A 24,990-nucleotide genomic window follows, 5' to 3' on the forward strand; every position below is an offset into this window, starting at 1 on the left:
GAGGCCGTGAGAGAGTTCTGGGGGACTGTGCAATTGGCACAATCGGAAGGAAACTACTCATTTGAAATTGCGGTTGAGCATCCCCCTGTTGCCTTTTTTTCCTGCAAGAGCTGCCTTTCCCACAAACCAGAGCCCTTTGATCTCTCAAAGCACAAGTTCAACCTTTAGTCAAACATTAGGTCAAGTGGCAGAACAGTAGCATTTATTTTTTGCTGCAGATACTAACCTTTGGATCCCAGTTGCTGAGCAGCTACAACCTACACTTTACAAGCCCTGGCATTTGTTCTGCTTATTACGCATTTTTACATACTGTTGCTGGTTTTGCTAATTGGCTGCATAGCATAATTATGCATTCAACACACAAATGTCTGTAGTTTTGTATTCGGCATGTGTATCCTTGATATTTTTTTTGAGCTTTTCTAGTTTACCAGGGATGGTTTTGTTTGGAGTTTTTTAAATTTTTGTATTATTAAGTAGAATATATGTAACTATCTGCAAGTTCTGTTAGCTTCAGCTGAATCTTACTTTTGTTTTCACTCTCAACACAAGCAATTCTCACCACTCCTAAGCTCAACATGAGGCCTACGCAGCAAGTGATAGTTTTCTTGCTAGTTTTGAAAGTGATATTAATTGAAAGAAGTACTGCATGTTCATGAGTTTGTCTGTGTTTTCAATCTTTTTTGCAGTTTTGTCACCGGGTAAAAGAAGTCCATTTTCCTAGTAATCCTTTCACAGTTCGTTTTGCGTAATTTTTGTGACTATTTAGGGTGGGTTTTATCTCCCATCAGCCTCAAGCCTTAACTTTGATTGAACTTAGACTAAAGCAAGTATTTTCAATATTGAGTAAAATACCCAAGTATTACCAGAGCATCAGCCTTAGCAGTGTCTTGCACTGGTAATATCTTAGTTCTAGCAGGAAAAGCCCCGTGTAAAAGAATAGAGTGGGCAGCGGATGTGGTTTTGATTTGGTCAGGGAGTGACTCAAAGAGAAATTAGTCTTATGGGATACCGATTGTCATAACAGCTCTGAGTTCTCTCCTTGTCTGCTATGTGAGATGCTCAGTAGCAGCTAAGAGTGCGATGAGGTTTCATTTGAAGCGGCTTCTTCCACCTCCTCACAAATATGACTTGCATTCCAGGCATGCTCTATGTCAGATCTCACCACGTCGGGCTCATTTTTCTCTGGCTCCAGTTATTCTGAGGAGCATTTGTAAGACATGATACTACAACTTAGGCTTTGTGATTTAGTAATGTGTATAGTGGGTCATTTAGGCCACATCCCAAGACTGAAGAAACACCGAACATGCAAGATAAATACTGCCTTCCTTATGCTGCGCATCTTGGAACTGGTAGTACCAGCAAAGGGGAGAAAGTAAAGGAGATATAGAAACAAAAAGAGAGGGACAAGAAAGGAGCAGCAAAACAATGCTAAAAAGAACCCTGTCTTCCAGCCCAGGCACTGAAGAAAATGGAAGTGGGTGTAGGAGTAAGCAGCTTTATTCCTGCTCCCTTCTTCTGGAAAATTTACTTCTAGCTGCTCTCTCCTCACATTCTTTAAAAAGCATCTGGATGGCTGCAGCCTGTTCTCCCTTCCAAAAGGGAAGAAAGTAGCATCTGTAAAATCTGTTATCAAGCCAAAACTTCTGTTTTGCCTGGGTGAATGGTATTTATTTAGCCTTTATACGCTGTTTTTCTCATCTTCCCAGGAAGAAAGTAGATGAGATAGCTCAGGAATACTTCTGCAACATACCAGCAAGCAATTTCAAATGTCTATGTATAAAACGTATTATCCAAGATGGGTAACAAAAATTGTTGTGTAGTAATGTCACTCCTTAACACTGGCCTCCACAGCATAGCAAGCGGATTCATAGAATAGAATTTGGGTTCGAAGGGACCTTTAGAGGTCATCTAGTCCAACCCTCCTGCAATGAGCAGGGACATCTTCAACTAGATCACGCTGCTCAGAGCCCCGTCCAGCCTGACCTTGAACATATCCAGGGATGGGGCATCTACCACCTCTCTGGGCAACCTGTGACAGTGTTTCACCACCCTCATTGTAAAAAATTTCTTCAGTATATCTAGCCTGAACCTACCCTCCTTTAGTTTGAAACCATTACCTTGTCCTGTCAGAACAGGCCTTAATAAAAAGTCTCTCCATCTTTCTTATAAGCCCCTTTAAGTACTGAAAGGCCACAATAAGGTCTCCTTGGAGCCTTCTCTTCTCCATGCTGAGAACTCCCAACTCACTCAGCCTGTCCTCATAGCAGAGGTGTTCCATCTCGCTGATCATCTTCGTGGCCCTCCTCTGGACCCACTCCAGCAGTCCATGGGAGAAGCAGTAAGTAATCCCTTACTTGGCTGAGAGACAAGAATTAATCTTTCAAGAATTTTGGGCTGGAAAGAACCCAGAATTTCCAATTTATGAAACTATGACATTTCAGAATGTGGCTTTATTCAATACTGGAGCAGGAATACAACAGTCTGAGAAACCAACTTCCTTGAGAACAGGTGATGGCACAGTTGTTTGGTAACATGCTCAAGCAATACCTGTGTGAGGTCCATTACTTTTCTATGCCTGATGAAGAGCATGGATTTAAATAGGACTGGCTAAGTTTGCAGGACTGGATTATGAAGATACTCACTAGGAAAGAAAGTGACAATTTCACTCATTTACAAGCCCTGAAGGAGTTTAAGGGAGAAGAGATCAGCTCAGATTTGCCAAGAGCTGCAGCACCTCAACCTAGTCAGAATGAGGATGTTTTTACAGGGGACTTCACTTTAGGGGAATGTTGCGACTCCAGGGCTCTTCCGAGTAACAAACTGCCCTGCCATTTGTATCAAACTCCCACTCTTGCTCTGGTAGGTCTGAGCCATCAGGCAGCCAAGGAAACACAAAGAAACTGCTAAAACATTTCCACCAGTGCATGGATCTGTCCAGGGCACCCAAGATCTCTGTTCTTTTCCACCCGCTCAATATTACCAGCTCCGAAATTTAGAAGAGTGGTAGTCATTGTCATCAGGATCTAAAAGCTAAAAATGAAGGTCTGATAGCAAGACAGAGAGATCTGCCAGCTCCTTGTAATCCCCGCTTAGCCACTTTATCACACAGACTCTCTCTCCCAGGCGCACCCTGCAAGCTGCCTTTGCCCCCTGCACCACAGTTTCCCCTGCCCACAGCAGGGTGACATCTCCAGCGCTTTTGTTTGGGCCACAACATGCCAGTGAAGCGATCCCTCAGTCAGCGCACTGCCAGGACCCCCTTATGGACTTACCAGATCCCACAGCAACTCGCTTTTCCTGCCTCATGGCGCATCCCTTCCCTCTTGCCACTCCTACAGCTCTTCAGCTTTTTGAACCGGTCCAAGCGGAGGCACAAGTTACGCAGAACTTGCTTCTGGGGGCTTTCCTCTTCCTTGGGCCTCCAGGGTAGAGAAGGACATAGAAGACCGCACAGCAAAGCGGCAATATTAGTTGGAGAGGAGGCGAGAGGGAAACTCGTGGCTGGCGTGGTTTTGTCCTGGAGAGGCTGTCACTGCCCAGTGCCGGGCACAGTCGGCTCCAGCCAGCTCCGTGACAGACCCACCGCGGGCACAGCTGAGCTCATCAGCCAGGAGGTGCTGCCTCTGAAAACGTATTTAAGAAAGGGCAAATATGCTGAAAGAGGAGTGAGTTAAAAAAGAAAAAGAGAAAGCAAGAAGCAGCAGTGTGAGCACCTAGGTGAGAGGAGGAGGAGATGCTCCAGGTGCCGGAGCAGGTGTTGCCCTGCAGGCTGGGGACAAGGTGGAGCAGATGCCCCATGCTACAGCCTGTGGAGGACCCCACACCAGGGCAGCTGGGTAATTTCTGGATGAATTGCAGCCTGTGGAGAGCCCACCCAGGAGCAGGGGAGCTGTGTGAGGAGGAGGAAGGAGCAGCAGAGGGGCAGTTAGGTACTGGCCTTGACCCCCACGCCCCTTGCCACGTGGGCTGGGGGTGTTGGAGGAGTCAGGAGTGAAAGAGTGAAATTCAGTCTGGGAAAAAAGGGAGGGGAGGCTTTTCTTTTAGTTTTTGCCTTTGTTTCCTACTACCCACTATTTAAACTGGCAATACATTAAGTTAAGTTTCCCCAAGCCAAGACTGCTCTGCCCATGTCAGTAACTGGCCAGCAACCCGCCTGTCTTATCTCAACCCATGAGCACTTTCAGCCTCTGTTCTCCCCCACCCCCCACCCCCAAGGCATGTTGAGGAGGGGGAGTGAGCGAGCAGCTGGGGAGACTGTGGTCCTTAGCCACAGTTAACCCACCACAACTGTGACTGTAGCTCGTTGTTTCTGCACCTTGTTCATGACTGTTGTAGAAATCTACAGCAGCACAACATTTTTATCTGCATCGTTTTCTGAAGACTGCATATGCAGAGAGATCCTGGTGAATTCTGAGCAGCCACTTCTTTTAACGGCATTAAGCATTTTGCACTGGCCAACAGCATACATTAAGGTCAGCTCTAGTTCAGCATCAAGCAAAATGTTAATCTAAACTATAATAGAAAAATGGATAGAATAAGTTAACAAGACTTCAGTGTGTGCAACGTAGGGTTTCTTATACTGCTCCTGCTCTGCTAGGATGGGACTCATTTCACTGAACGTCACCCTCCTGTACTTAACACCCAAATTATACCCAAGACTCACTTTATAAAAAGCAGATAAAAAGAAAAAAACACTTCTGAGATATAACTTGTCTCATTCTAAATCACTGTCTGAAGCAGGTCAAACGATTTGTACCTAAAAAGCACACATTTCTCACCCCTGACTTCCGGAGTAGGAAGCCTGCTGCAGAAGGTGGGGAACTGGCATTGCAGGTACCTAAAAGGGATGAGGCGACCCACCTTTCATGCCTGCTCAGTCCGTTCTGTGCTGGTTTACCAATATGTTTAGCAGACACCTAATGCAATGCATTCAGGGCTTCTAGAACAACTCATAAAATGTAGTAGTCCAGGTCATAAAGGATGCAGTCCAAAGGCACAAAACCCTGTCTCTAGCTTATCATTTGAATGATGCTCAATGCCCTGTGAAGAATCCCTGCACATCTGCTAAGGTATTTAGTACAGGCCGGGTAGTAAAATATGCATCTATACAGTAAAATATTCAAAAATTGATCAACAACAGGGGAAAATACATTCACAAGCCATACTAGGACTGTGAAACTTCAACATTGTGCCACAAAAATACAAGACATCTGTGATATACGAAGGCACAGACCCCAAGCGAGGTCCTTTATTACATACTATATATAATCACTTACCCACCCAAGTGCTGCCCCGGAACGTGCCTACATGCAGCAAAGCACCTTTGCAGCCACTTCACGCTCCTCTGAGCTGTTTGCTCCCTCCATGCTCACCTGAGGAGGTCTCTTCTCCCCAGACCAGGATTTAAGCTGTGGGAGGCTTTGGGCAGCCCCTCACTGCAGGCAGGTGTGCACAGAACTGATTTGCAGGTGAGCTCCCAGAGCCAGATTCAGTGCCAGTTGCTTCCTCACTACATTTTAAGGCATAATCACTGCAGCCTGGCACCCAGGCAGCGAACAAAGCCTTTTCTTTATCCCCACATCCAGGGCTCGGGAGCAAGCAGCAAAAGCCTGCACGGATTTCAGGAAGAGCCCTTACAGACCTCCGCTTCACAGACCGTGCTGGAAATGAAACAGCATGATCAGGCATTCCTAGTATGATTTAGTGACTTGATTTCACAGTTCTAAAGAACCAAGCTGGGTCAAAATACGATTTGAGTGGATTTGCATCATAGGTCAGAAAAGAATCGCTCATGAGAGGATCTTAACCTTGAGCTGTCTGGATTTGAATCAGGTTTCCACTCCGAGGAAGGACTTTACTTCAAACCGAAGTCAACGGTCTCTCCTCGGCACTTTGTGTCCTCGGATGACAGACCGGGAAAAGGCAGCTTTCCATACAGCCTAGTCCAGTCTGACCCCGTGAGCCCTAAGCACCTGTCCTGGTGCTACTTCAGCCACTCCAAGTGACATGTGTTGCAACAGGACTAACAGTTGTCATGCCAGAGCCCTTTATAATACTCTTCCTATTGTAAATCAATAGTTTTCCTCAACACTTTCTGATTAACATGAGAATATCCCACTTGACTCTGTAACACAACATGAGTTTTACGCACTTCCTTTGTATCTGTGGACATTTCTGGGACAGGTCTGGCTCCGAAAACCGGAGCGGGAGAGGAAACAGCAGCATAGATGTGAAATTGCCTGTAAGTTTAAGGCTCAGAGCCTCATCTGGGCTGTGTTCTAATTGTGTAGCTTAATGGCATCGTATTATGTAGTTAGTGGTCTTATTGGTTCAAATAATAATGAAAACAGTCACCGTAAGGCAGCAGATAAACGCATTCCCTTACATAGGAATTAAAAGCGTGCTATGCCCGATCCCATGACATGGTCTACCCACAGACGTCTGTCACACAAATCGGTTGAAATACTTTGGTAGACCTTAGATTCTGCCGTGATGTTGAGAAGTTACTAAGCTATTAATAGGATGTCAGTATTGTCTTACTGACATTGACTTAGACTTATACATTTCTGACAGTTGGAGGGGTTTTTTACATCTCTGGAACGTAAGATTAGGAACGATCTTTGGTAAAAGTGTGCCCTGGCTTTGATGCAACGCGTGATAACATTTCAATCAAGAAATTCAGAACAGCAGCCATCTGCATCTGCATGTGAATCTGTAAGGGATTCCATGGACAGTGGAGGTTTTCTGAGGCAGAACAGCTAAGATACCACGAAAAGCTTTCCTTTGGTGGCCTCAGATGAGAATTACCAGAGAGTGAGCACAAGGCACCCTGGCTGTGCACGCGGCAGCACATGACCTGGCAGTGAGGTCTGTGTGGAGCCCGTGTCACACACGCAGAACGCCCTCGACGTCCTTCCGCATCGTACTGAGCGCAGGACGTGACTCTTGGCTCGCGCCCCGCCTGTTCCCTACTGCTCTGCGACCGACCAGTCGGTACGTTCTGAAACCATCACGCCCCCATGATCCCAGGGCAGCCTCTGACTGGCTCCCCGCTTCCTTTACGTCAGGAAATGCTCATCTAGAACAATATGCAGACGTGTAGAGAGACATTTCTGTGTGTACATATATATATATATGTGGGTGTATGAACGTGTATAAATGCATACTTATTCATACGCAGACATACTTTACGTGTATAAATATGAGTGCATTTATATATGTGTGTATACTGCATGTTATATCTCCACATACACACGCACGTATGTATACATCTAATAAGGCAGTAAGGATCATGAGGAAAGCCCCCAAAGGTTTCCCAGCACCCCCCGCCAAACCAGCAGAAGCAGCCCGCGGGTTCGTAGCTCAGAGATGTGTGTCGGGGCCCGTTCCAGCCGCAGGAGGTGGGTGTCGCGGGCCCCCCTCGCCCACGGCTGCGGGGAGCGCCCAGCTGCCTGCGGGACCGCGGTGCGGGGCCGGCTGGGGCTGCGTGTGCCCCCCTGCCCCGGAGCAGGGCTCTGCGGAAAGCTGCAGGACGCGCCGGCTGGGCGGCTGAGGAGGGAGGGGACAGAGCGCCCGGGCCCAGCTGTGTCCCCGTCTGGGCCTGAGGCCGTGACAAATGGGACGGCGCGCGCAAACACGGGGAGCAGCCGCCCGGGGCCAGCGCGGGGGGTGCCACTCGGGTGCGCAACGCCCCGGCCCGGGGCCGCCCCGGCTGCCTGGCGGCCCGACGTCCTGCGAACCCGAGAAACGGCAGCGCGCTGCGCCCGGGGGAAGCGCGTAGCCAGGGGGGTACGCTGAGGCCTCTGGAACCGCGCTGAATATTTACTGTCGTTCCGGTTGTGGTGGCTGGCACCGCCCTGGCTCCGCGGCTGGCAGCTGGCTCACAGCTGGCTGCGCAGAGCGGGGCTGTGACCCCGGCAGCCGGCTCTGCAGCAGCACCGCGCCGGTGCTGTGAGGGCTCCCGGCCGGCAGCCGCCGCACAGCGCGGGGCAGGGCTGAGCCCAGCGCTGCCCCGTGCTGCTGCGCTCTGCCCAGAGCTCCGGGGCACCCGCGGGCTCCCGGCTGGCGCTGGGCGGTTCTGCTCGGCACCCAGCACCGGCTGCACCAGTGCTCCCAGCGCTGCAGATACCCTCGGGCATCTGGCCGGGTCCCAGGGGGCCTCCTGCATCCCTGCGTCGTGTACGGCAGCTCTGCGGCGTGGGGGAGCCGGGAGTGGAGAAGTAAAGTTAAGCTGGAAAGGTCAGGTGCTGTGTGGGAGATGCTGCTGTAATTTTTGTCATTGTTTCCCACTACCAAAGTCAACTTTAATTTGCAACAGATTAAGTTATTTCTCCCTAAGGCGAGTCTGTTTTGCCTATGATGGTAATTGGCAAGTGATGTCCCTGTCTTTGTCTCAACCCATAAGCTTGTTCATCTTCCCACCCCTGTCCTGTTGTGGAGAATGTGTGATTCAAGGCATAGATTTATACTCTTATGTTATACTTGATTTTAAATGGAACATAATATCCTCCACCAGTGGCCAATCCATGGAATGTAAACATGCCACAACTAATAACTAATAGTATTAAGGCTGTATTTTAAGTGGTAGAAGCTATTTGGTTGCTGCTATATTTCAGCCTCAACGTTGCTGATGCCCTTATCACTTTAAAATATGTAGGCATAGAAATAAATACATTTCATACTTTCTCAGTGTTGCTATTCTTACCTTCTTCCTCCACTGATGTTATCATCATGTGAGGTCTAATTTAGATAGTAATCTCAAAAAGCCCTTGTCACTTTACTGTCTATTATGTGTCAGTCCTACACCTGTGGTTCTATATAAATGCTAATAATACATCAATATGCTCATTCTTTATAAGTTCTGTAGGTGGAATTCCATCTGGTTTGTATATGTCAAGTGAGATGGTGGTGTGAAAAGTCCTTGCTGTTCAGAATTTGTGATGGCTTATGAGCAGTTGGGAAATGACAGAAAACAGATCACAGGACTGGACGTGCTTATCATTTGAACAAAGACATCGAGCCGTATGCATGACAGTGGCTGTGACTGGTGCATGATACCCAAGTGGTGTAATTCATCTCTAATCTCTGAAAAGCCTTAGTGAAGTAATTAGGACATTAACCAGTCTTTTCAGCTCTTCCTGAATATTTTCAGCTCAAACTAGTGTATTTAAGAAAGTTTTAATACTTGAAGCATTGCCATGTCTTTCACAAAATGTATCTACTTTGGACTCTTTTGCGAGTGAGTGGTAAGAACTCAGAGCATGGGCAGGCTCCCAGAAAAGCTTTCCTGTCTTTAGTCAGATAACTCATTTCACGATGGGCAGGTCCTCCATTCCAGAAGCATCAGTTTGGGCTTCCGTATGGCTGTGCAGGAACTCACCAGCAGGGAGCAACATGCAGGGCCAGGGTAAGTTTGTACAAAATACGAAGATTGTATGTTTCTATGAAACTATCTTGACTATTCCCTAGGCTGAAGTTCTGTCCTTTCCCATGAGATGCTGATGGATTTGGCTGAATTAGTCTAGGAAAACCTGATCCTAAGAACCTTGTAATCCAAAATGTAAAAAGCTAGAAAATATAGAAAATAATTTTGCAACTATTCCCAGCTGCAAATTGGATGCCTGGAAGTGTCCCCATTGGCTAATCTAAATTGTATCCTGAGCTGCTCTAAGTATTCATCACTTGCCAAGGATTAATGTAACCACAGATTACAAAGCGGAGCAATTCAGAGCTTCCTGGGTAAAGAGAAAACAAGTTTTCCCTTCCTCCATTTCATCTCTAGGCCACTTCCACTGAAACAAATACTGATTGTGGTTAAGCCTAAAACAGGAACTTTGAAAACTGGAAAGTTCTGATACTTAATAGAAATTAACCTTTAAGTTAGTATTTATGCATTGCTTGGCACACAGTCTAGATGCATATTTGTTATAGAGATACACATACAGCTACACACAAACTGTCCTGTGGATTGAGATGAAGAAGTGTGTTTTATTGCACTCAGAAAATCATCATCATCTGGAGATTAAGGCTGGTTAGGCAGAACCAGAGCTGAGAGACACAGCAGCCAAGGGCAGCCCTGGGGCTGAGGGCGGGAGGAGGAGGAGGAGAGGGAGGAGGAGGAAAGCAGCTGCTTGCCATCCCTCCTCACATCCCGCAAAGCTGCTGGCCACCGGTGCCCGTATGGCCAGGAGGAAGGCCACCCTCCGCGCATGGCTGGGCTGCCCTGGGCTGCTGGGCTGCTTCTTGCTGGGCTTTCTTGCTGGTGAGTACAGGGACACAGGGGTTCAGCCTGCAGCCTTTGCCCTCTATGGATACTTACGTGCAACCCCTGTTGCGATTAACTCCCCACCAGGGAGCTTTTACTGCTTTTAGGGATGTTATAAAATATTCATCCTACTGTTTTTCGAAGATATTTTCTCTAGCAATTTGGGTCTTTAGGGAGTGAGGAATATAATGGCCGTGGGCTTCAGCCCAAGACGAGCCCCGGTGAATTGACAGCATCCCGTAATGGGCAGTCAGCCATTCAAAGAGGAAAGTTTAATAGAAGAGATTGAGACTTACGTGGTTGCAAAATCTCCAGATATTTTTATTTTATTTGTATTTCCTGATTTTTACTGAAGATCTATTTAAATGCATCTATTCAGTTACTATTTTAGAAGTTAAGGGCAGAATGTACAGGAGGAGGAGTTTTGACTGACATCCAAGAGTGGAGTTGCTGAATTTTTCATCATGTACCATGAACTTCACTAGAGTATTAGATTATTTAATGCAGTCACTTGCAGCATTTGATTTTAATTCTAAAATTGCATGTCTGCATCTGTGCTTTTTAAACTTCTGTTGTAGCACACACCTAAGGCTAAAGCATGAAGGAAAAACCCATGAGGGTTATTAAATATAAAAACCATTAGTTTGATTTAGGAGATCCCTGAGCTGCAAATTTCTGGTGCCTATGCTATTCTTACACATTTCTCTGAACTTCATCTTTTGGCCATGCTCCAAAACAGGATTCCAGGCAAGATGGACCTTTGGTCTGATCCAGCATCACTGTTACGTTCAGAGTGTTACTAAAGCTGCATTTAAGTCTAACAGGTCATATATATTGTGCATATGACAGCATATATGCTTGGCTTTATTGTGACAGTTTTCCCAGTTTGGGATTTTCTAGCTCTAATAATGAAAAGAATTGTTGGGGTTTTTTTTTAAGACAAATTTGTATTGTTGATAGACTCCTTTTAGATTTATGGCTACCGAAAAATCTTTAACTTTTTAAAACTGACTGGGGGGTTGGTTAACATTATTCTTTTAATTATTAAAAAGACTAACCCCACCCTTCCCCAAATCTATAACTATTATAATGCTGTCAGGGTGGCTATTGAATCCGAGATCTTCTCTTTGAATATATCTTTAAATATCTTTAAATATGTGTATAAATTAAATAAGGGAATTTCATCAAAAGTATCAGCAGTATCCTCACACTGCAAACAGTTATTTGAGAATTTAAACTGTACTTTAAAATAAATGATAGGTGAATCTGCCTTCAAAAGGGGACAGTATTTACAAGAGTTTTAAGGTGTGCTCTTTTAATTATGTCATTTTTTAGGCAATTCAGTCAATGACGTATACTTTACTTTTCTGCTTCTGTGTTTGAGCCAGAAAATACTGACAGAGGGTGCTTTAAGCCCTGTTCATCTCGTGGTTTTAATGAAACTGTCCTGTACTTCAGGCTGCGCATGGGCTCAAATATGTGAGGACCAGGGTTCTTGCTAAGAAGACAGCTTTTCAAATGTGTTTCAGGATGGTTTACAAAACCAGCTGGAAAAGACCCCAACACTACAGATGTCTATCAAAATGTGAGACAGAAACTTGTGGCTGAAATGAAAGCAGAAAACATCAAGCAATTTCTTCGGTAAGCCCTGTGCATCTTGGTTTTTAAATAATTTTATCAGTCACAAAAGTCAGGAAGTGATAACATCGTCTTCAAGAACAAGCCTCTGAAAGCAGAGCTGTTAAAGTGCTTTGAAAGTATTTGGTTTTTACAGAATATCTGGGAGAAGGTGATGGAGCACAGCCTGTCTGTTCCCCCACTCCCTGGTTTTTAAGTTAGCTTTTTGGAGTAGTTGTACTGTTAAGTGTACTTCTCTCAAGCTGCATGACTGCCAGTGCTTATCATTCTTTTTTGTTATGATTTTCCATAGTCTTGATTTAATGCAGTGTGTTTGGTTTTTCCTCACAAGGTCTGAAGCTCTAACATCAGATAACTTTGCTTTCTTTCAGACTGAGACGATTTTGCTACAGTCTAATTAGAAAATGAATATATTAAAAATGTAGCATTAAAAATGCTATAGTTTTCATGGCACTAGGTTGCATGTATACTTAGAACTGGTAATTCCTTTGGTGTGGCCCCATTGGATAACGTGCTGTTAATTGGGTTTGTGAGATCCCATTATACCCTGTCTTCTATTTCAGAAGATGAAGGGCTCCATTCATGCACAGCGTGTGCGTGTGGTTGGTTAGCCTTAAATATACTTTTTTGTGTCCTAGTGCATCCATGTGGTTTTTCCAAACTATTTAAGATGCCAGGGATATAGAAATAGCCTCTTTTTTTTCGGTGTATTTTACTAGTAATGAAAAAAATATTATTGTACATATTTATATCTTTTACAGACGAACAAATGTGTTCACACAAAAAGTAAACAAATATAACCTCTAGTTAGTAACATGGTATTCAGCATGTAAGCCAGCAGCTGCATCAAAAACATCAAAGGATTACTGACAAATTTGATTCCTGTACATTTATTCTAAAGGTTACATTTCTAACATCAATTAGCTTTTTAAGTTATAGGCCTTATCTTATTTGGTCTTGGTTGCTCTCAGTAGCTTGGAGGGTTCCTGAAGATTATGTTTGAGTAAAAATCTAGGCAACACAGAGATTGACAACGGCATGAAATAGCACTGCAATTATGCTAAAGTTTCTTGGCCATAGGGCATTAATGGTATGTGGTTTGTCTGCTTGCTTAGATGATGGACCAAAGGCATCATACAGGTTTTTTTCCTAGATTCAAATACAAAGCAGGAACTGCAGAAAAATTATATTAATATACTATCCAAACAGTTTGTTAAAAGCATAAAAAAATGTGAACTTGAGAATTTTGGTCCATATTCTTACTTTTTCAGACTACCAAATCTGCTTTTGTCAAGTGGGGAAAACAAACTATGAGTCTCAGAAAATGCACTTGGACCTTAACATTGAATCATACCTCTGGAAAGGATGAAACTGTTTGGAAGTGAAAAATTGAAAAAAGGCATCCCGTGTTGTTCTGTATATTTTTCCTGATAACACATGTATTATTTAAACTAGAGTACTTAAGGAATTAAAAGGTATTTAAAATGCTCTAGAGCATTAATGTGCGAGAGGAAGACAGGCAACAAGCTTCAGCAAAGGTTGCTTCCAGCCGGTGCATACCACCACGGTTTGAAGAGAGGGAAAGACAATAGCACAGGGCTGGAGGTTGTGGTTTGCTTAGAGAATCTAGATGCGTGCCAATCCAGGGGCACAGGTGGGGTTGACCTGGGTGTTATGATTGCAAGGCTGCTGTCTATGACAAGTTCTGGTGATTGAAAGAGGACCTTGGTGACTGAAAAAGGCTGATGTTGTGCCCACCTTTAAGTTCTTCCATGGGTTGAAAATAGTCAGAAGGGACAGGGTGGAGTAGTACTAATCATGGTATATGGTACCACTAATTAACGGTAATTAATGGTATCTGATATCCATGGGGCAGACATTCAAAAGTAGCCTGTTGGGAAGTTGAAGCTGGTGCTTAGCACCCAGCTGACTGATCAGCATTCACCATAACTCATTTGTTCTGTGGGCCAAACAAATTGTAGACAGATTTCTGTAGGGTAGCCCAGAGGGTCTGGATATTGTTTCTGACTATTTATCAACATTATATGCTGTATCTCATCTGGATGTAAATTTTCTTAATAAGGCTTTTATTATTCAGGCTTCTGATTAAGAAAAAAAAAAAAAGAACATGACTGTGCAGATAATTTGGCATAATTATATTCAAGTTAAGCTTACTAGTACATGTTATGCCAACAATGTACAAGCCCATCATCAGATACCAGAATTATATGGAGGGCTTCTTTCTGAGTGTGTAGCTTTTCTGTATCAATTTCCGCTCCTTGGATACTCTTCATATTCTTTTGCTGAATGTCTTTGACACTGATTTTCATTGCTTGTGCATAGATGTGCCTATTCTTGCTGTGCAAACAGAAGGGTTCAGCTGAATCATCTTAAGGCCTCAGGAAAGATCCTCTGCTCTGATACATTTTGTGCTTATCCTGATAAATTGACCCTGATAAAGAATCACATTATACAGCTCGGACTTTAATTATAAGACCTTACTGTCTGTGCATGTGGCATGAAGATAAGCTTTGTACACACCGATCCTAGTTTGCTGTTGTGCCTCCCTGCTTGTGCAGCTTACTAGCAATTTTCCGTTTTATTCTAGCTTGTTTACCAAGTTGCCTCACCTCGCAGGAACTGAACAGAATCTTCTTCTTGCCAAGCAAATTCAAGGCCAGTGGAAGGAATTTGGACTGGATTCAGCAGAACTTGTTCATTATGATGTGCTTCTTTCGTACCCAAATGAAAAACAGCCAAACTACATCTCAATAATTGATGATCAAGGGAATGAGGTGATCTTACTTAATGATTAAACTGTATTTACGTAAGACTTCTTTAAAGAAGCAGTACCTTCCTCTGTTTTCCCATCCAGTCACTGCAGCATGTGCTTTATAGCATGAAAAAAATTCAGTGCAAAGGGAACTCATATTTAGAAAAGGTTTTCCTGGCTGTGCAGCAGAAGAGCAGAGTGGCTGCAATCTCAGTGCTTCATACGGTAGAGAGCGGATGTTTGGAGAGGCTGCAATTAACACCAGTAGGCAGTAAGATGTAAGAATGACCATACTGGCTCAGCTTAAGGATACACCTAGGCCAATATCCAATATTCCATAAACAGCCTTAAGTGGATGCACAGCGGTGTTTAAGAGCAAAGAAATGTTTTTAAGGCATGCAATTCTTCCAGTGTCTAGCTGTTTTCAGCTCAGGGCTTCTCTGAGCATGATGTAATTAGGGTTTAAGAATGTTCATTAAACCTCTTTTCCAAGTATTTAACCTGTTAGTGGCCCTCATTAGATCTCTCTTCCAAGTATCTATCCAAACCCTGCTTGAACATCTGTGCAATTTTTGCTTCCACAGTATGCTGAGGTAAAGAATGCCATGCAGATACTACCCATTGTATGAAGCACCTGATCCTGCTGGCTTCCTATGGTGTCTCCTAAGTTAGTGGTGGAAGTAATAACAAACAGTTGGTTTATAATCACGTCCTTCATTTTGTACACCCGGGGGAATAAAGAAGTAGATGTAAAATCTGACAAGGAGCCTGAGCAAGGAGAGGAGATGGGACTGCTAGAGAAGCGTTATAGCACATATGTAGGGATAAAAAGCCCTGGTAGAAACTAAGGAATATGTATGTGCTCAGGGATGACATGATCTTAGAGGTGAAAGAATGGAGAAATTCTTCCAGAAACCCCCAAGTCTCTCAGCTATAATCTCACAAGGTGACAGAGTGGACATGAACCTTGAGGTAATGTGTTACAACAGACTGTGATAAAAGGCAGCGTGTTTAACAGGAGTGTAACTAGTAAAGAGGTCAAGGGAATAGTAATAATGCAGGTGGGAGTAATCACAAAAAATACCTGTGATGGCATGGATGAAATAGGTGTGTTTTGATTGCCACCACCTCTTGGCAATTTCGAGCTACTTCTTTGCTTAGGTTCAGGCAATGACTGATGAACATCTCTGAATACAGAGTGAAGTCTAAATACAGAGCGATCTGTCTTTCTGTATTCATATCTACATTCTGTTATAAAAAATCAGCTATGCATCTCTAGCTGGTTTTTAGTTTGAACTTACATGTGCTAGTTAGAACTGTATTTTTTGCTGACAGTTTATGGAAACTGGCATATCATTTGCAATAGCCAAGCTTAGTGTACAAACTTGTGCCTGGAGGTAGAGTGTTTAACCAAAGACTTCTGTTCTTTATTGATAGATTTTCAATACATCATTGTTTGAACAACCTCCACGAGGGTATGAAAATGTTACTGATATACTACCACCCTATAATGCTTTTTCAGCACAAGGAGTGCCAGAGGTAAGAAAAAAAAAAATTAGGTAAGGTTATTATTAGCTGAAGTCATATTCTGCAAAACACTTGCTGGGGTAGATTGCTCCAACTTCTCAAAATATTTGTTGTAATAGTTTTAATTAACCATTAGTATAAGAGACCACTTAAGGACAGCTAGGCCACATACCGTGTGAAGGTTAGAAGTCTCCTATTACAAAAAAAAGCTTTCTCAGATTTCTAGAACTCTGAATCATATAATAAATGAAAAGTTTTTATCTTTATGGAAAATTTTGGATACATCTCAGATTACTCCACATTACTTGATCATAAGGAGAGGGCTTGTTTAAGTCTTAAGTACAAATAGTAATATATAAATAAATTCAGGAGACATTTTGGATTAAGTGCGTATCTTCAAAGGCTACAAAAATCCCTCACTTAATGTGGTAATTCATGATGGAGGAACAAGTCAGGGCGATGTTGCATTCATGGCAGTGTTTGTGTATGCAAGGAATACCACTATTTTTTCATGGGCACAGAATTTTGTCAGTGTAGCAAAGTATGTTGGTTTAATTTCCAACCCGTTTATAAGGCTGATGTTAAATGCAGGATAATACAGAAATGTCAGCAGCGTGAGCTGTGCTTGCTGTAGAATATTAGGGATATCTTTTGCTATTGTTTTTATGGGCACTGAATTTCATTTGTAGAAATGCAAAACAATAACTATATCATACATAGTGAACAAAACTGTGTATTTCTGAAAGCAGATATTTTGTTTGTTGAATGACCAGCTGCCATGAAACTGCTTCTCTTTCCTGTGCAGGCAGATCTCGTGTATGTGAATTATGGCCGTATCGAAGATTTTTTTAAGCTGGAGCGTGACATGGGAATTAACTGCACAGGAAAGATTGTCATTGCCAGATATGGGAAGATCTTCCGAGGAAACAAAGTAAGGATCGTGTTTTATTTTTTCCTCTGTGGATCAGAGACTGCTCCTGGTAGTGCTGGCAGGAGTTAATGGGGGCTGTAAGCTGGAGCACAGGAGCAGAAGGAAGCCTGCAATATATCCGTTGTGACTGCCTTCTAAGAATAACTTCCAAAACAATAAAAACAGATGAATTTATTAATCTCCTGAGCCTGAGATGACTGCAAACTCCTTGGGCAGTTCTTGCAAGAGATTCCTTTAGGGAACTGAGTAGTTTGTAAGGCCAAAGCTTTTAACACTTTGTATCCATAGAACTGCAATATTTGGAAGAAATATTAGTCAAGGAGTCTGATGCAAACGGACTGAGTGACTAACTTTTCTGACATTAGATAACAACTCTGACAGAATTGGTGACAGTGGGGCAGTGAGGGTAGTGATCAGTTTTTGTGCTTCAGTTTTATGTCCTGTGCTTTATTTCAGTCTTGTGCTATGAGTAAAGGTGTGACACCAATAACAAACATACTGTGCTTCACCGTGGTTTGTTCTTCTGCTGAGTCTGTGGTCATTTTCACCCTGCCACATACACAACTTCTAAAGCTATGTCCTCATGGGAGTAAATTGCAACATTCAGATTTATTACCACATTAAAAAAGACAAAAAGATAAAAACCCCAAAAGGCATTTCTTAAAAGCAAATAATTTCACAGGTTAAAAATGCCATATTAGCAGGAGCCAAAGGGATCATACTTTATTCAGACCCTGCTGACTACTGTGCCCCAGGAGTAGAGGCTTATCCAGATGGCTGGAACCTTCCAGGTGGAGGAGCCCAGCGTGGAAATGTGTTAAACCTGAATGGAGCTGGGGACCCTTTAACACCAGGTTATCCTGCAAAAGGTGAGTGGAAGATCTGTACCCTGGGCCATCAAGTAATTTATAAACTGGTGCTGAAAATTATTGTGGCACTAGAAATTAATTTATTTTCAGTAAAGATGTAAAGCAAAGAGCTGATTAAAGTTATTTTTAGCAGGAGTTAATTTTCCTATTGCAGACTAAGTTCTACCTGTATGTCCTTTCAATCGGTTGCTTTTGAGTTAGGCAGGGAAAGTAAGTGTTTAGGAAAATCTCTTTGTATGATCCCAGCCTTGTAACTTCTAGAAAAGCAGGACATGTAGGTTTACAGACTGTGAAGCAGCAGAAAATGGCAAGAATTTATAGCCATTTTTAAATATCTGTGTTTCCCAAGAGGACCAGTTTAAACTAAATTGTAGTCTACCATCAAAAAGGAGTAACAGCTTTGCTTGGAGGTATGTTTCCTTGTTGACCCTAAATTCCAAGCAGAAAAACAGTTTAAATTTGTCTTTACAGGGAGTAAAATTTCTTTTATTTTATATATGTATATATATATATATATATATATATATAAAATATATAAAATAGTAAAAATAACAGTAGCCTGGAGTATTTTGAAACTTGGCACTATGTGCTTGTCTTCTCCTTGTAGGCATCCTGAACTCAGTCTGAACTAAGATGCCTACCAGTCCTGCCTGCTGATGGGATGGGGATACAGGGGTGCTTCTGGAAAGCTTACTGGTTTGTGTGATGGTTTTTGGGTGCGTAGGACAACAATCTACTGAAAAAAGCCAGCATAGATTGCGTGTGTCTGGCCCAACAGGTTCAGAGGGACACTAACTGTCTTCAACATTGGTAAATGCATCTGTGGATGTCTTCTGCAGCTTGCCAGCAGGCTGCACAGGGGCCATCTTCACCTCACACACCAGCTCGGTTTTCTCACAGTCAGCTTTGAGGAGCTGTAATAATATGGATGGACAACAAATCTAGCCTTGCATCAAAAGCGGGGACTTCTCTTACACAGCTGGGCAGATGCACTATTGGGTTAGTTGTTCTGTCATTACATTTTGGTTTCCTAGAAGCAATATCTAAGAAATGATGTAAGAATTAAAAAAAATGATGCATGCTTGTGGCTACTGTGTGGCTGCACTCTTCAAAAGTATTTCCAGTTTGGTGAAAGGTGCTAAGAGCACTACAAACTTGATGTTTTGTTCTGGTTTCTCAGAGTATGCTTTCAGGTATAAAGTTAATGAAGGTGTAGGGATTCCCAAAATCCCAGTTCATCCCATTGGATATCATGACGCAGAAGTATTATTACGGTGAGTATACATCAGTCCTCTTCACCAGAAGTCACTATTCACAAACGTGCAGCAAAACTTTTTGTACTAAGATGCCAAAATCCATGCTGTTACTTGTACTTATTGTTCTTTTATAGCAGCATGTGCTTCAGAAAATGTGGAAAATTCAAAGCAATATGTTTCTAGCATATGTTTTCAAGAAGTTTGTAAACTCATCTTGGTTTAGGTGCAGTAATCATTAAGGGAATTTAAGTTTTAGCCTACTGGTCAACTCCATTTGTCTTGGTTTTCACTTGGCAGTGCAATGGGAGGACCCGCAGCTCCAGACGGCAGCTGGAAGGGAAGTCTCGATGTGTCTTATAACATAGGGCCAGGATTTGCAGACAACTCTTCTACAAGGTCCGTTTTAACACTTGCCTATGTATAAAATATTGGGGGGTGGGGTGGAAATCTCAACAAGAAAAAGACTGTGAAACAATGCATCTAGAGATATTCTGGAGAAATTGACTTCCTTCTGAGTGGGAAACACCTGGTGATAATTATTAGAATTTAAAAATAAATTATCAAAACTATGGGGTTTTTTCAGTGTTCCCACTGTCAATAGCTAGAGAGATTCAGAGGGTGTAGGTCCAGCCCTGACATCTCAACTTTAATTCTTACTTTTGTTTCACTGGTCCTTTTTAAAAAGGCTATATAGAATTAAGTAGGCATTTTTTAATGCTGTTGAATTAACACAAAACTCCCTCCTCACTTCAAGTTTGGTTTTTCTTTTCTGTTTCTGATGACCAAAGGAATAGGAAAACCAGCTTGTACCGGTCCAACAGGGAAGGACTGACAATTCAGTAGCTCTTTCGGATATAAGTTTCCCTTAAAAAAAAAAAAAAAAAAAAAAAAAAAAAGGGAAAGTTCCACTGGAAGCCTCCCAGGGTTTCTATGAACTTAGAGCTTTGAAGTGTAGCAATTATTTGGGAGTTCATTAACTGTGCCCCAAAGCTGGCAGGCCCCATGGTTGAAAGCAATAACAGGATAGAAGAGCCCAAGGCACATACATCTTGCTAATTTTTTTTGGAGGAACTATCCTTTGACCAGCTGGATTATCAGTAGTATGTTTGCGGTTTACATTTTTTCAGCTCTAACAGAGAAATACAACTTTCCAAGTCTTCAGAACTAAGAGTTGCTCTCCGGCAGACCAAGCTGCATTACGATTGCATTTGGTGATCAGGGACTGTCATAGCGTACTTCCTTTTTTATAACTGATAAGCTACAGTACATAAAGCTAAAGATCACTTTTCTGTCACTTTTTCACATAAAAATACTTTCCGTTTACATGAGATACTATTCTGTGAGGACTGGTAGTGGACCACAACGAACAGTGTGTAAAAATGGTGTATCATTATCACTGCTCCGCCTCCCGCAAAATGAGAGTATGTCTGATATACAATTTTATCATTTTTCTGCTCTGCTTTAACACTAGCTGAAAATGAATAAAGTAGGAATAAATAAATAAGAAAGCATATCTGACATAATTAAGGTGCTGTTTGGAATGTCTTGAAGAGCAACAGTGAGAAAAGAAACAATACGATTCATCCACAAAATACATCCATGGGAAATATTTCTGAATGCACTTTTTAACATCTTCCTACTTGATAGGGTAACAGTTTTTGTAAATGTGGGCTAATCCTACATACACTTCTTTCTCAGAGTAGCTCCATATCAAAATGAACCTTCTGAATCTAGTTAGAAAGTCACTTGCACATGGAAAGTGTGCAAGTATATGCATACTCAAGGCACCAGTGTCAGTTATTTTCTGGGCAAAAATCCAGTAGCTGTCCTGAAGTAGGTTTGGATTTTGACAACTATGCAGATTTGCTGCTGAAAAGATAACTTCAAATGTGAAACGCTTGGGGTTTTGCCAAACACACAAAAAAGCATTGCTTGATGCTTTGTTTCTTCTACGGGTTAAGAGGGGCTGAATACTACATTATTTTTAACTCTTCTAATACATGAATTTCCTTCCTTTTGATAAAATTTCACAAGCAGATTTTAATGGGGGTGGGGGGGTGTGGGGTGGGGTGTGTGTGCAGCAGGGTAGGGATGGAAGATTGACAGATCCTGGTCACTTAGATCTGCTGTCCTAAACAGAGATTTCAGTTTATTCCTGTGTGAATATTTCTAGTGACCTTCTCTCCAACTCTATCTTATGACATGGAATTATTCTAGAAACCAGAGTGTATTCTTTGTAAAAAAAATGTGTAACCAGCATTATAATTTTGGTCAAAATGTAAATCTATTTTTAATTACTGTATATGCTTTTCAGTTTACTCCTGTAATATACAGTTATCCAATTGACTCCCATAAATAACAATTCAATAAATTCTGTAAATGTTTGAAAGTTTATAGATTGCTACGGTCCATAGGGTTTTTTCTAAGGTATCTTTCTGTCAGGAGGTTAACCTGAAATAAAAAATGGGATACTGATACAGCATAACAGGTTAGATCAGTGCTAATACACAAAGCAGAACAGAAACACAAACTTTCTGGCTTACAAGTTGTTAATGTTGACTTTTTATTGCCTTCTCAGTCAGAAATTGTTACTCCATACTGCTTTTCGTTTCAGAAAAGTCAGAATGCATGTTCATACAAACAATAAAATAACACGAATTTACAATGTGATTGGCATCCTCAGAGGAGCCGTAGAACCAGGTGAGCATGAGTGTGATGATTTTAATTCCCTCTTAATTTTGTGTCTGGTGATCTTGTTGTCATGTTGCAAAAACCTCCTAGTTTTTTAGATAGTCAGATAATATGGAATCTGAGAAACCCTTAATAAATGTCCCACCCATCACACTGTTTTTCGTTGGCATTCCCAAGAATATATTTGAGTGAGAATGCTAGAATGATAGATGTCGGACAATTTTTTTTTAACGCTTGTCATTTTACAGTAGGTTTCCCCTAACATCATTCATACATTTTGCCTTTGCAAAAACTACCACAATGCAAAGTACAGAAAAATAGTGATGATTTGGGACTTCAACATACTATTGTTGATACTTAGTCATATACATGAAAGACTTTTAAGTGGAAATATATATATAAAATATTTCTTGTTTTCATTTATATACTTAAGTAGAGTAATTAAATGATTGCAGATTACCTTAAAAAATAAATTTGTAGCACTGGAATTAAATTTTGTATTTCATTTGACACAAGTAGGGATGCAATCAAAGGATATACAGGTAACCTAAATGCATTTTTAATTAAGGATTGATACTGTGTGTTTGTTTCCAGACAGATATATTATTTTAGGAGGTCATAGAGACTCTTGGGTGTTTGGTGGTATCGATCCAACTACGGGTGTAGCTGTTCTACAAGAGGTTGTACGGAGTTTTGGTAAAATGAAGATGGAAGGTAACTTAATTATTACACACATAAAATGACAGATATGGAAAACATCAGCTTTGAGGAACTGTCACATAAGCAGTTGCATTGACTCAGTTTTCACCTCTACAGAAAGTTGTATTTCTCATTATGAAAGATACAAATTCATTGAAGAGATGCATATGTAGCATTGCATCTTAGCTGACTGAACTTATTTCTTCATGTCTGTCATCAGTATAATAGTACCCTCTTAGTTGTGTGGAATGAAAATATTGCATTAAGAAGAAATGCCTCTGCAATAATGTGTTCCTCTTTTTTTTTTTTACTGCTATGTCAATTAAGTGCTATTTTTAAAGTGATTTCAATTAGCTGTTGTGATCTTTCACTAGACTTTCTAACTCTAAGTTGAATTTTCAAGTTTAGCTATGTGATTGCAGGTTGGAGACCCAAGCGAACTATTGTATTTGCTAGCTGGGATGCAGAAGAATTTGGATTATTGGGTTCCACAGAATGGGCTGAGGTAAATAAAAAAAAGCAAAACTTGAAAGTCTGTTGCAGGCAGCTGCAGTACCCAGTGGCATCTATTCCTAGACTACAATCAATAGCTTCAAGGTAAAATTGGAGCACAACAGACTCCTTCAGGTCCTGTGAGGCCCTCATTTGTACAAATTACCTATCCAGCTTCTTACAACATAAGCGCACTATATCTTCCAAGATTTAAAAATCTACTTTGTTTCAAAGCTAATAGACCCTCAGTGCTGTCTATTTGGAAATCTATCTGTTCATTTAACAGAATGATAGCATTTTATATAACCTAAATTGGTTTATTTTCTAACTTTCTATTTGGGAAATTCCTTAGTTCCTATAAACTAAAGCCCAGGTCATGTAACTTTGAGCCATACGCACACCAAGCCCTTAGTGTGGAAAGTAATCCTCCTGGGCAAACGAAAGAGTAGGTAATCTGTGAGTCTGTAGTTCCAGATCCCCATGAAACTTCCAGTGTTGTAAAGTCTCAGGGGCAGGACGATTAATTCTGCAGAGGGATCCTTGACTATATTCCTGCCTTATGGAAGGATGTTGGGAAATTCAAAAGTGAGGTTCTGAATGTTTTTCTCTTCCTTTCCCTGTTGGGCATATTCAGTTTTTAATCCTGTAAGTGGATTTGTTCAGCCCTGGTAAAAAATAGAGATCTTACAAGAGTTTTCATTGCTTTGTCTGTAAAACCCAAACTAGAAATAGAGCAGGCAGAAAAATGTCAGATGAAACACATTTATGCTGAACTATAGCAATTTATTAGTACTGAATGGTTTAACAAAAATTTGTTGCCTTGTTCTTCTGTTAGAACTTTATTTACAAGGTTATATTTAGATATATGGATAGAGCTTTCAAAATCTATAAAAGAAAACATTTTAATCTTTTTCTTTTAGTTTATTGGCATGTATTTTAGTAAACCACAAAATTACATGGCAAAATGACAGAGGAGGGAAAAAACCAGAAATACGCTCCCAAACACCAAGGAAATCCGCTGGTAACAAAGCTGAGATTTCTGTTCCTTTAGGCTTGCATTAATTCTTTCTCCTGTAAAGTGTTTGGCTTCCAGCTGCAATAGACTCTCTGCATCTTACTGTTGGTTTATGGGACATTGGATCAAGAAAGCATAATTTAAATTATCTTTGAAATCGTTTACTGAAAGATTTTAATGAGTTGGCAGTAAAGTTTCATCCCACCTGAATGCCACTGGTAACAAAAGTATACTATATAAAACTTTATTTGTGATTTTTTTTTCTATGTATCTGTGCACATATTTAGATGCTGTAAAGAAAAAACACACAATTGTTTTAACTGTGAGGAATATGGAACAGTGAAACTTAAAAGATCAATTTCTCTTGGGCAAGTCATGAATAAATTAAGAGTTCTTTTTATGTTTGATTTATTCACATATTGCTACTGCTGTTCTATAGTGTTTATTGTTTAGTAATTTCTTATCTGGTATTATATTGTCCATTATTTCATGAAATGGCAGCTGTAGTAGATTAGGCAGCCCTGAGCACAATTCGTATTTGAACTTGAATGAGTTTCTGTATTATTGGTTTCTTGCTTGATCCTGGTGTTGTGCATTCCTACTCGTTTACACCTCAATTAGATTCAGTTTCTCTAGAGACATTCCTCACAGCTTACATTCGTGTTTTTTGCAGCTGCCAGATCTGTCATGTGCTAAATCTTGAGGAAAATTAACCCATAATATTCACCATCTTCTGTGTAACAAAAAGACTCTGCAACTGTGGCAATATCCTTTTGTTACATGGTCTCCATTACTCATGAATCAAAGAATTTCTTTATGTTGCAAATATACTTTT

General features: G+C 41.5%; 1 protein-coding gene across 5 annotated transcripts in view; it reads left to right on the forward strand.

Annotated features, from left to right (window-relative positions):
- The first annotated feature begins 10,114 nt into the window (after nt 1-10,114).
- The window catches only part of LOC119143084 (N-acetylated-alpha-linked acidic dipeptidase 2-like), a 33,164-nt gene continuing 18,288 nt past the window's right edge, over nt 10,115-24,990 (forward strand). For all 5 annotated transcript variants that reach the window (XM_037376929.1, XM_037376931.1, XM_037376930.1 and 2 more), the window contains exons 1-11: nt 10,115-10,261; nt 11,794-11,905; nt 14,511-14,697; nt 16,113-16,214; nt 17,008-17,133; nt 17,816-18,002; nt 19,183-19,276; nt 19,556-19,654; nt 21,873-21,958; nt 22,544-22,663; nt 23,071-23,153. In XM_037376929.1, coding sequence (XP_037232826.1) covers nt 10,180-10,261; nt 11,794-11,905; nt 14,511-14,697; nt 16,113-16,214; nt 17,008-17,133; nt 17,816-18,002; nt 19,183-19,276; nt 19,556-19,654; nt 21,873-21,958; nt 22,544-22,663; nt 23,071-23,153 — 1,278 coding nt within the window. In that variant the 5' untranslated portion in view covers nt 10,115-10,179. The remainder of the gene's footprint in view (nt 10,262-11,793; nt 11,906-14,510; nt 14,698-16,112; nt 16,215-17,007; nt 17,134-17,815; nt 18,003-19,182; nt 19,277-19,555; nt 19,655-21,872; nt 21,959-22,543; nt 22,664-23,070; nt 23,154-24,990) is intronic.

The sequence above is a fragment of the Falco rusticolus genome, chromosome 2 (assembly GCF_015220075.1).
Source record: "Falco rusticolus isolate bFalRus1 chromosome 2, bFalRus1.pri, whole genome shotgun sequence".
Lineage (NCBI taxonomy): Eukaryota > Metazoa > Chordata > Aves > Falconiformes > Falconidae > Falco > Falco rusticolus.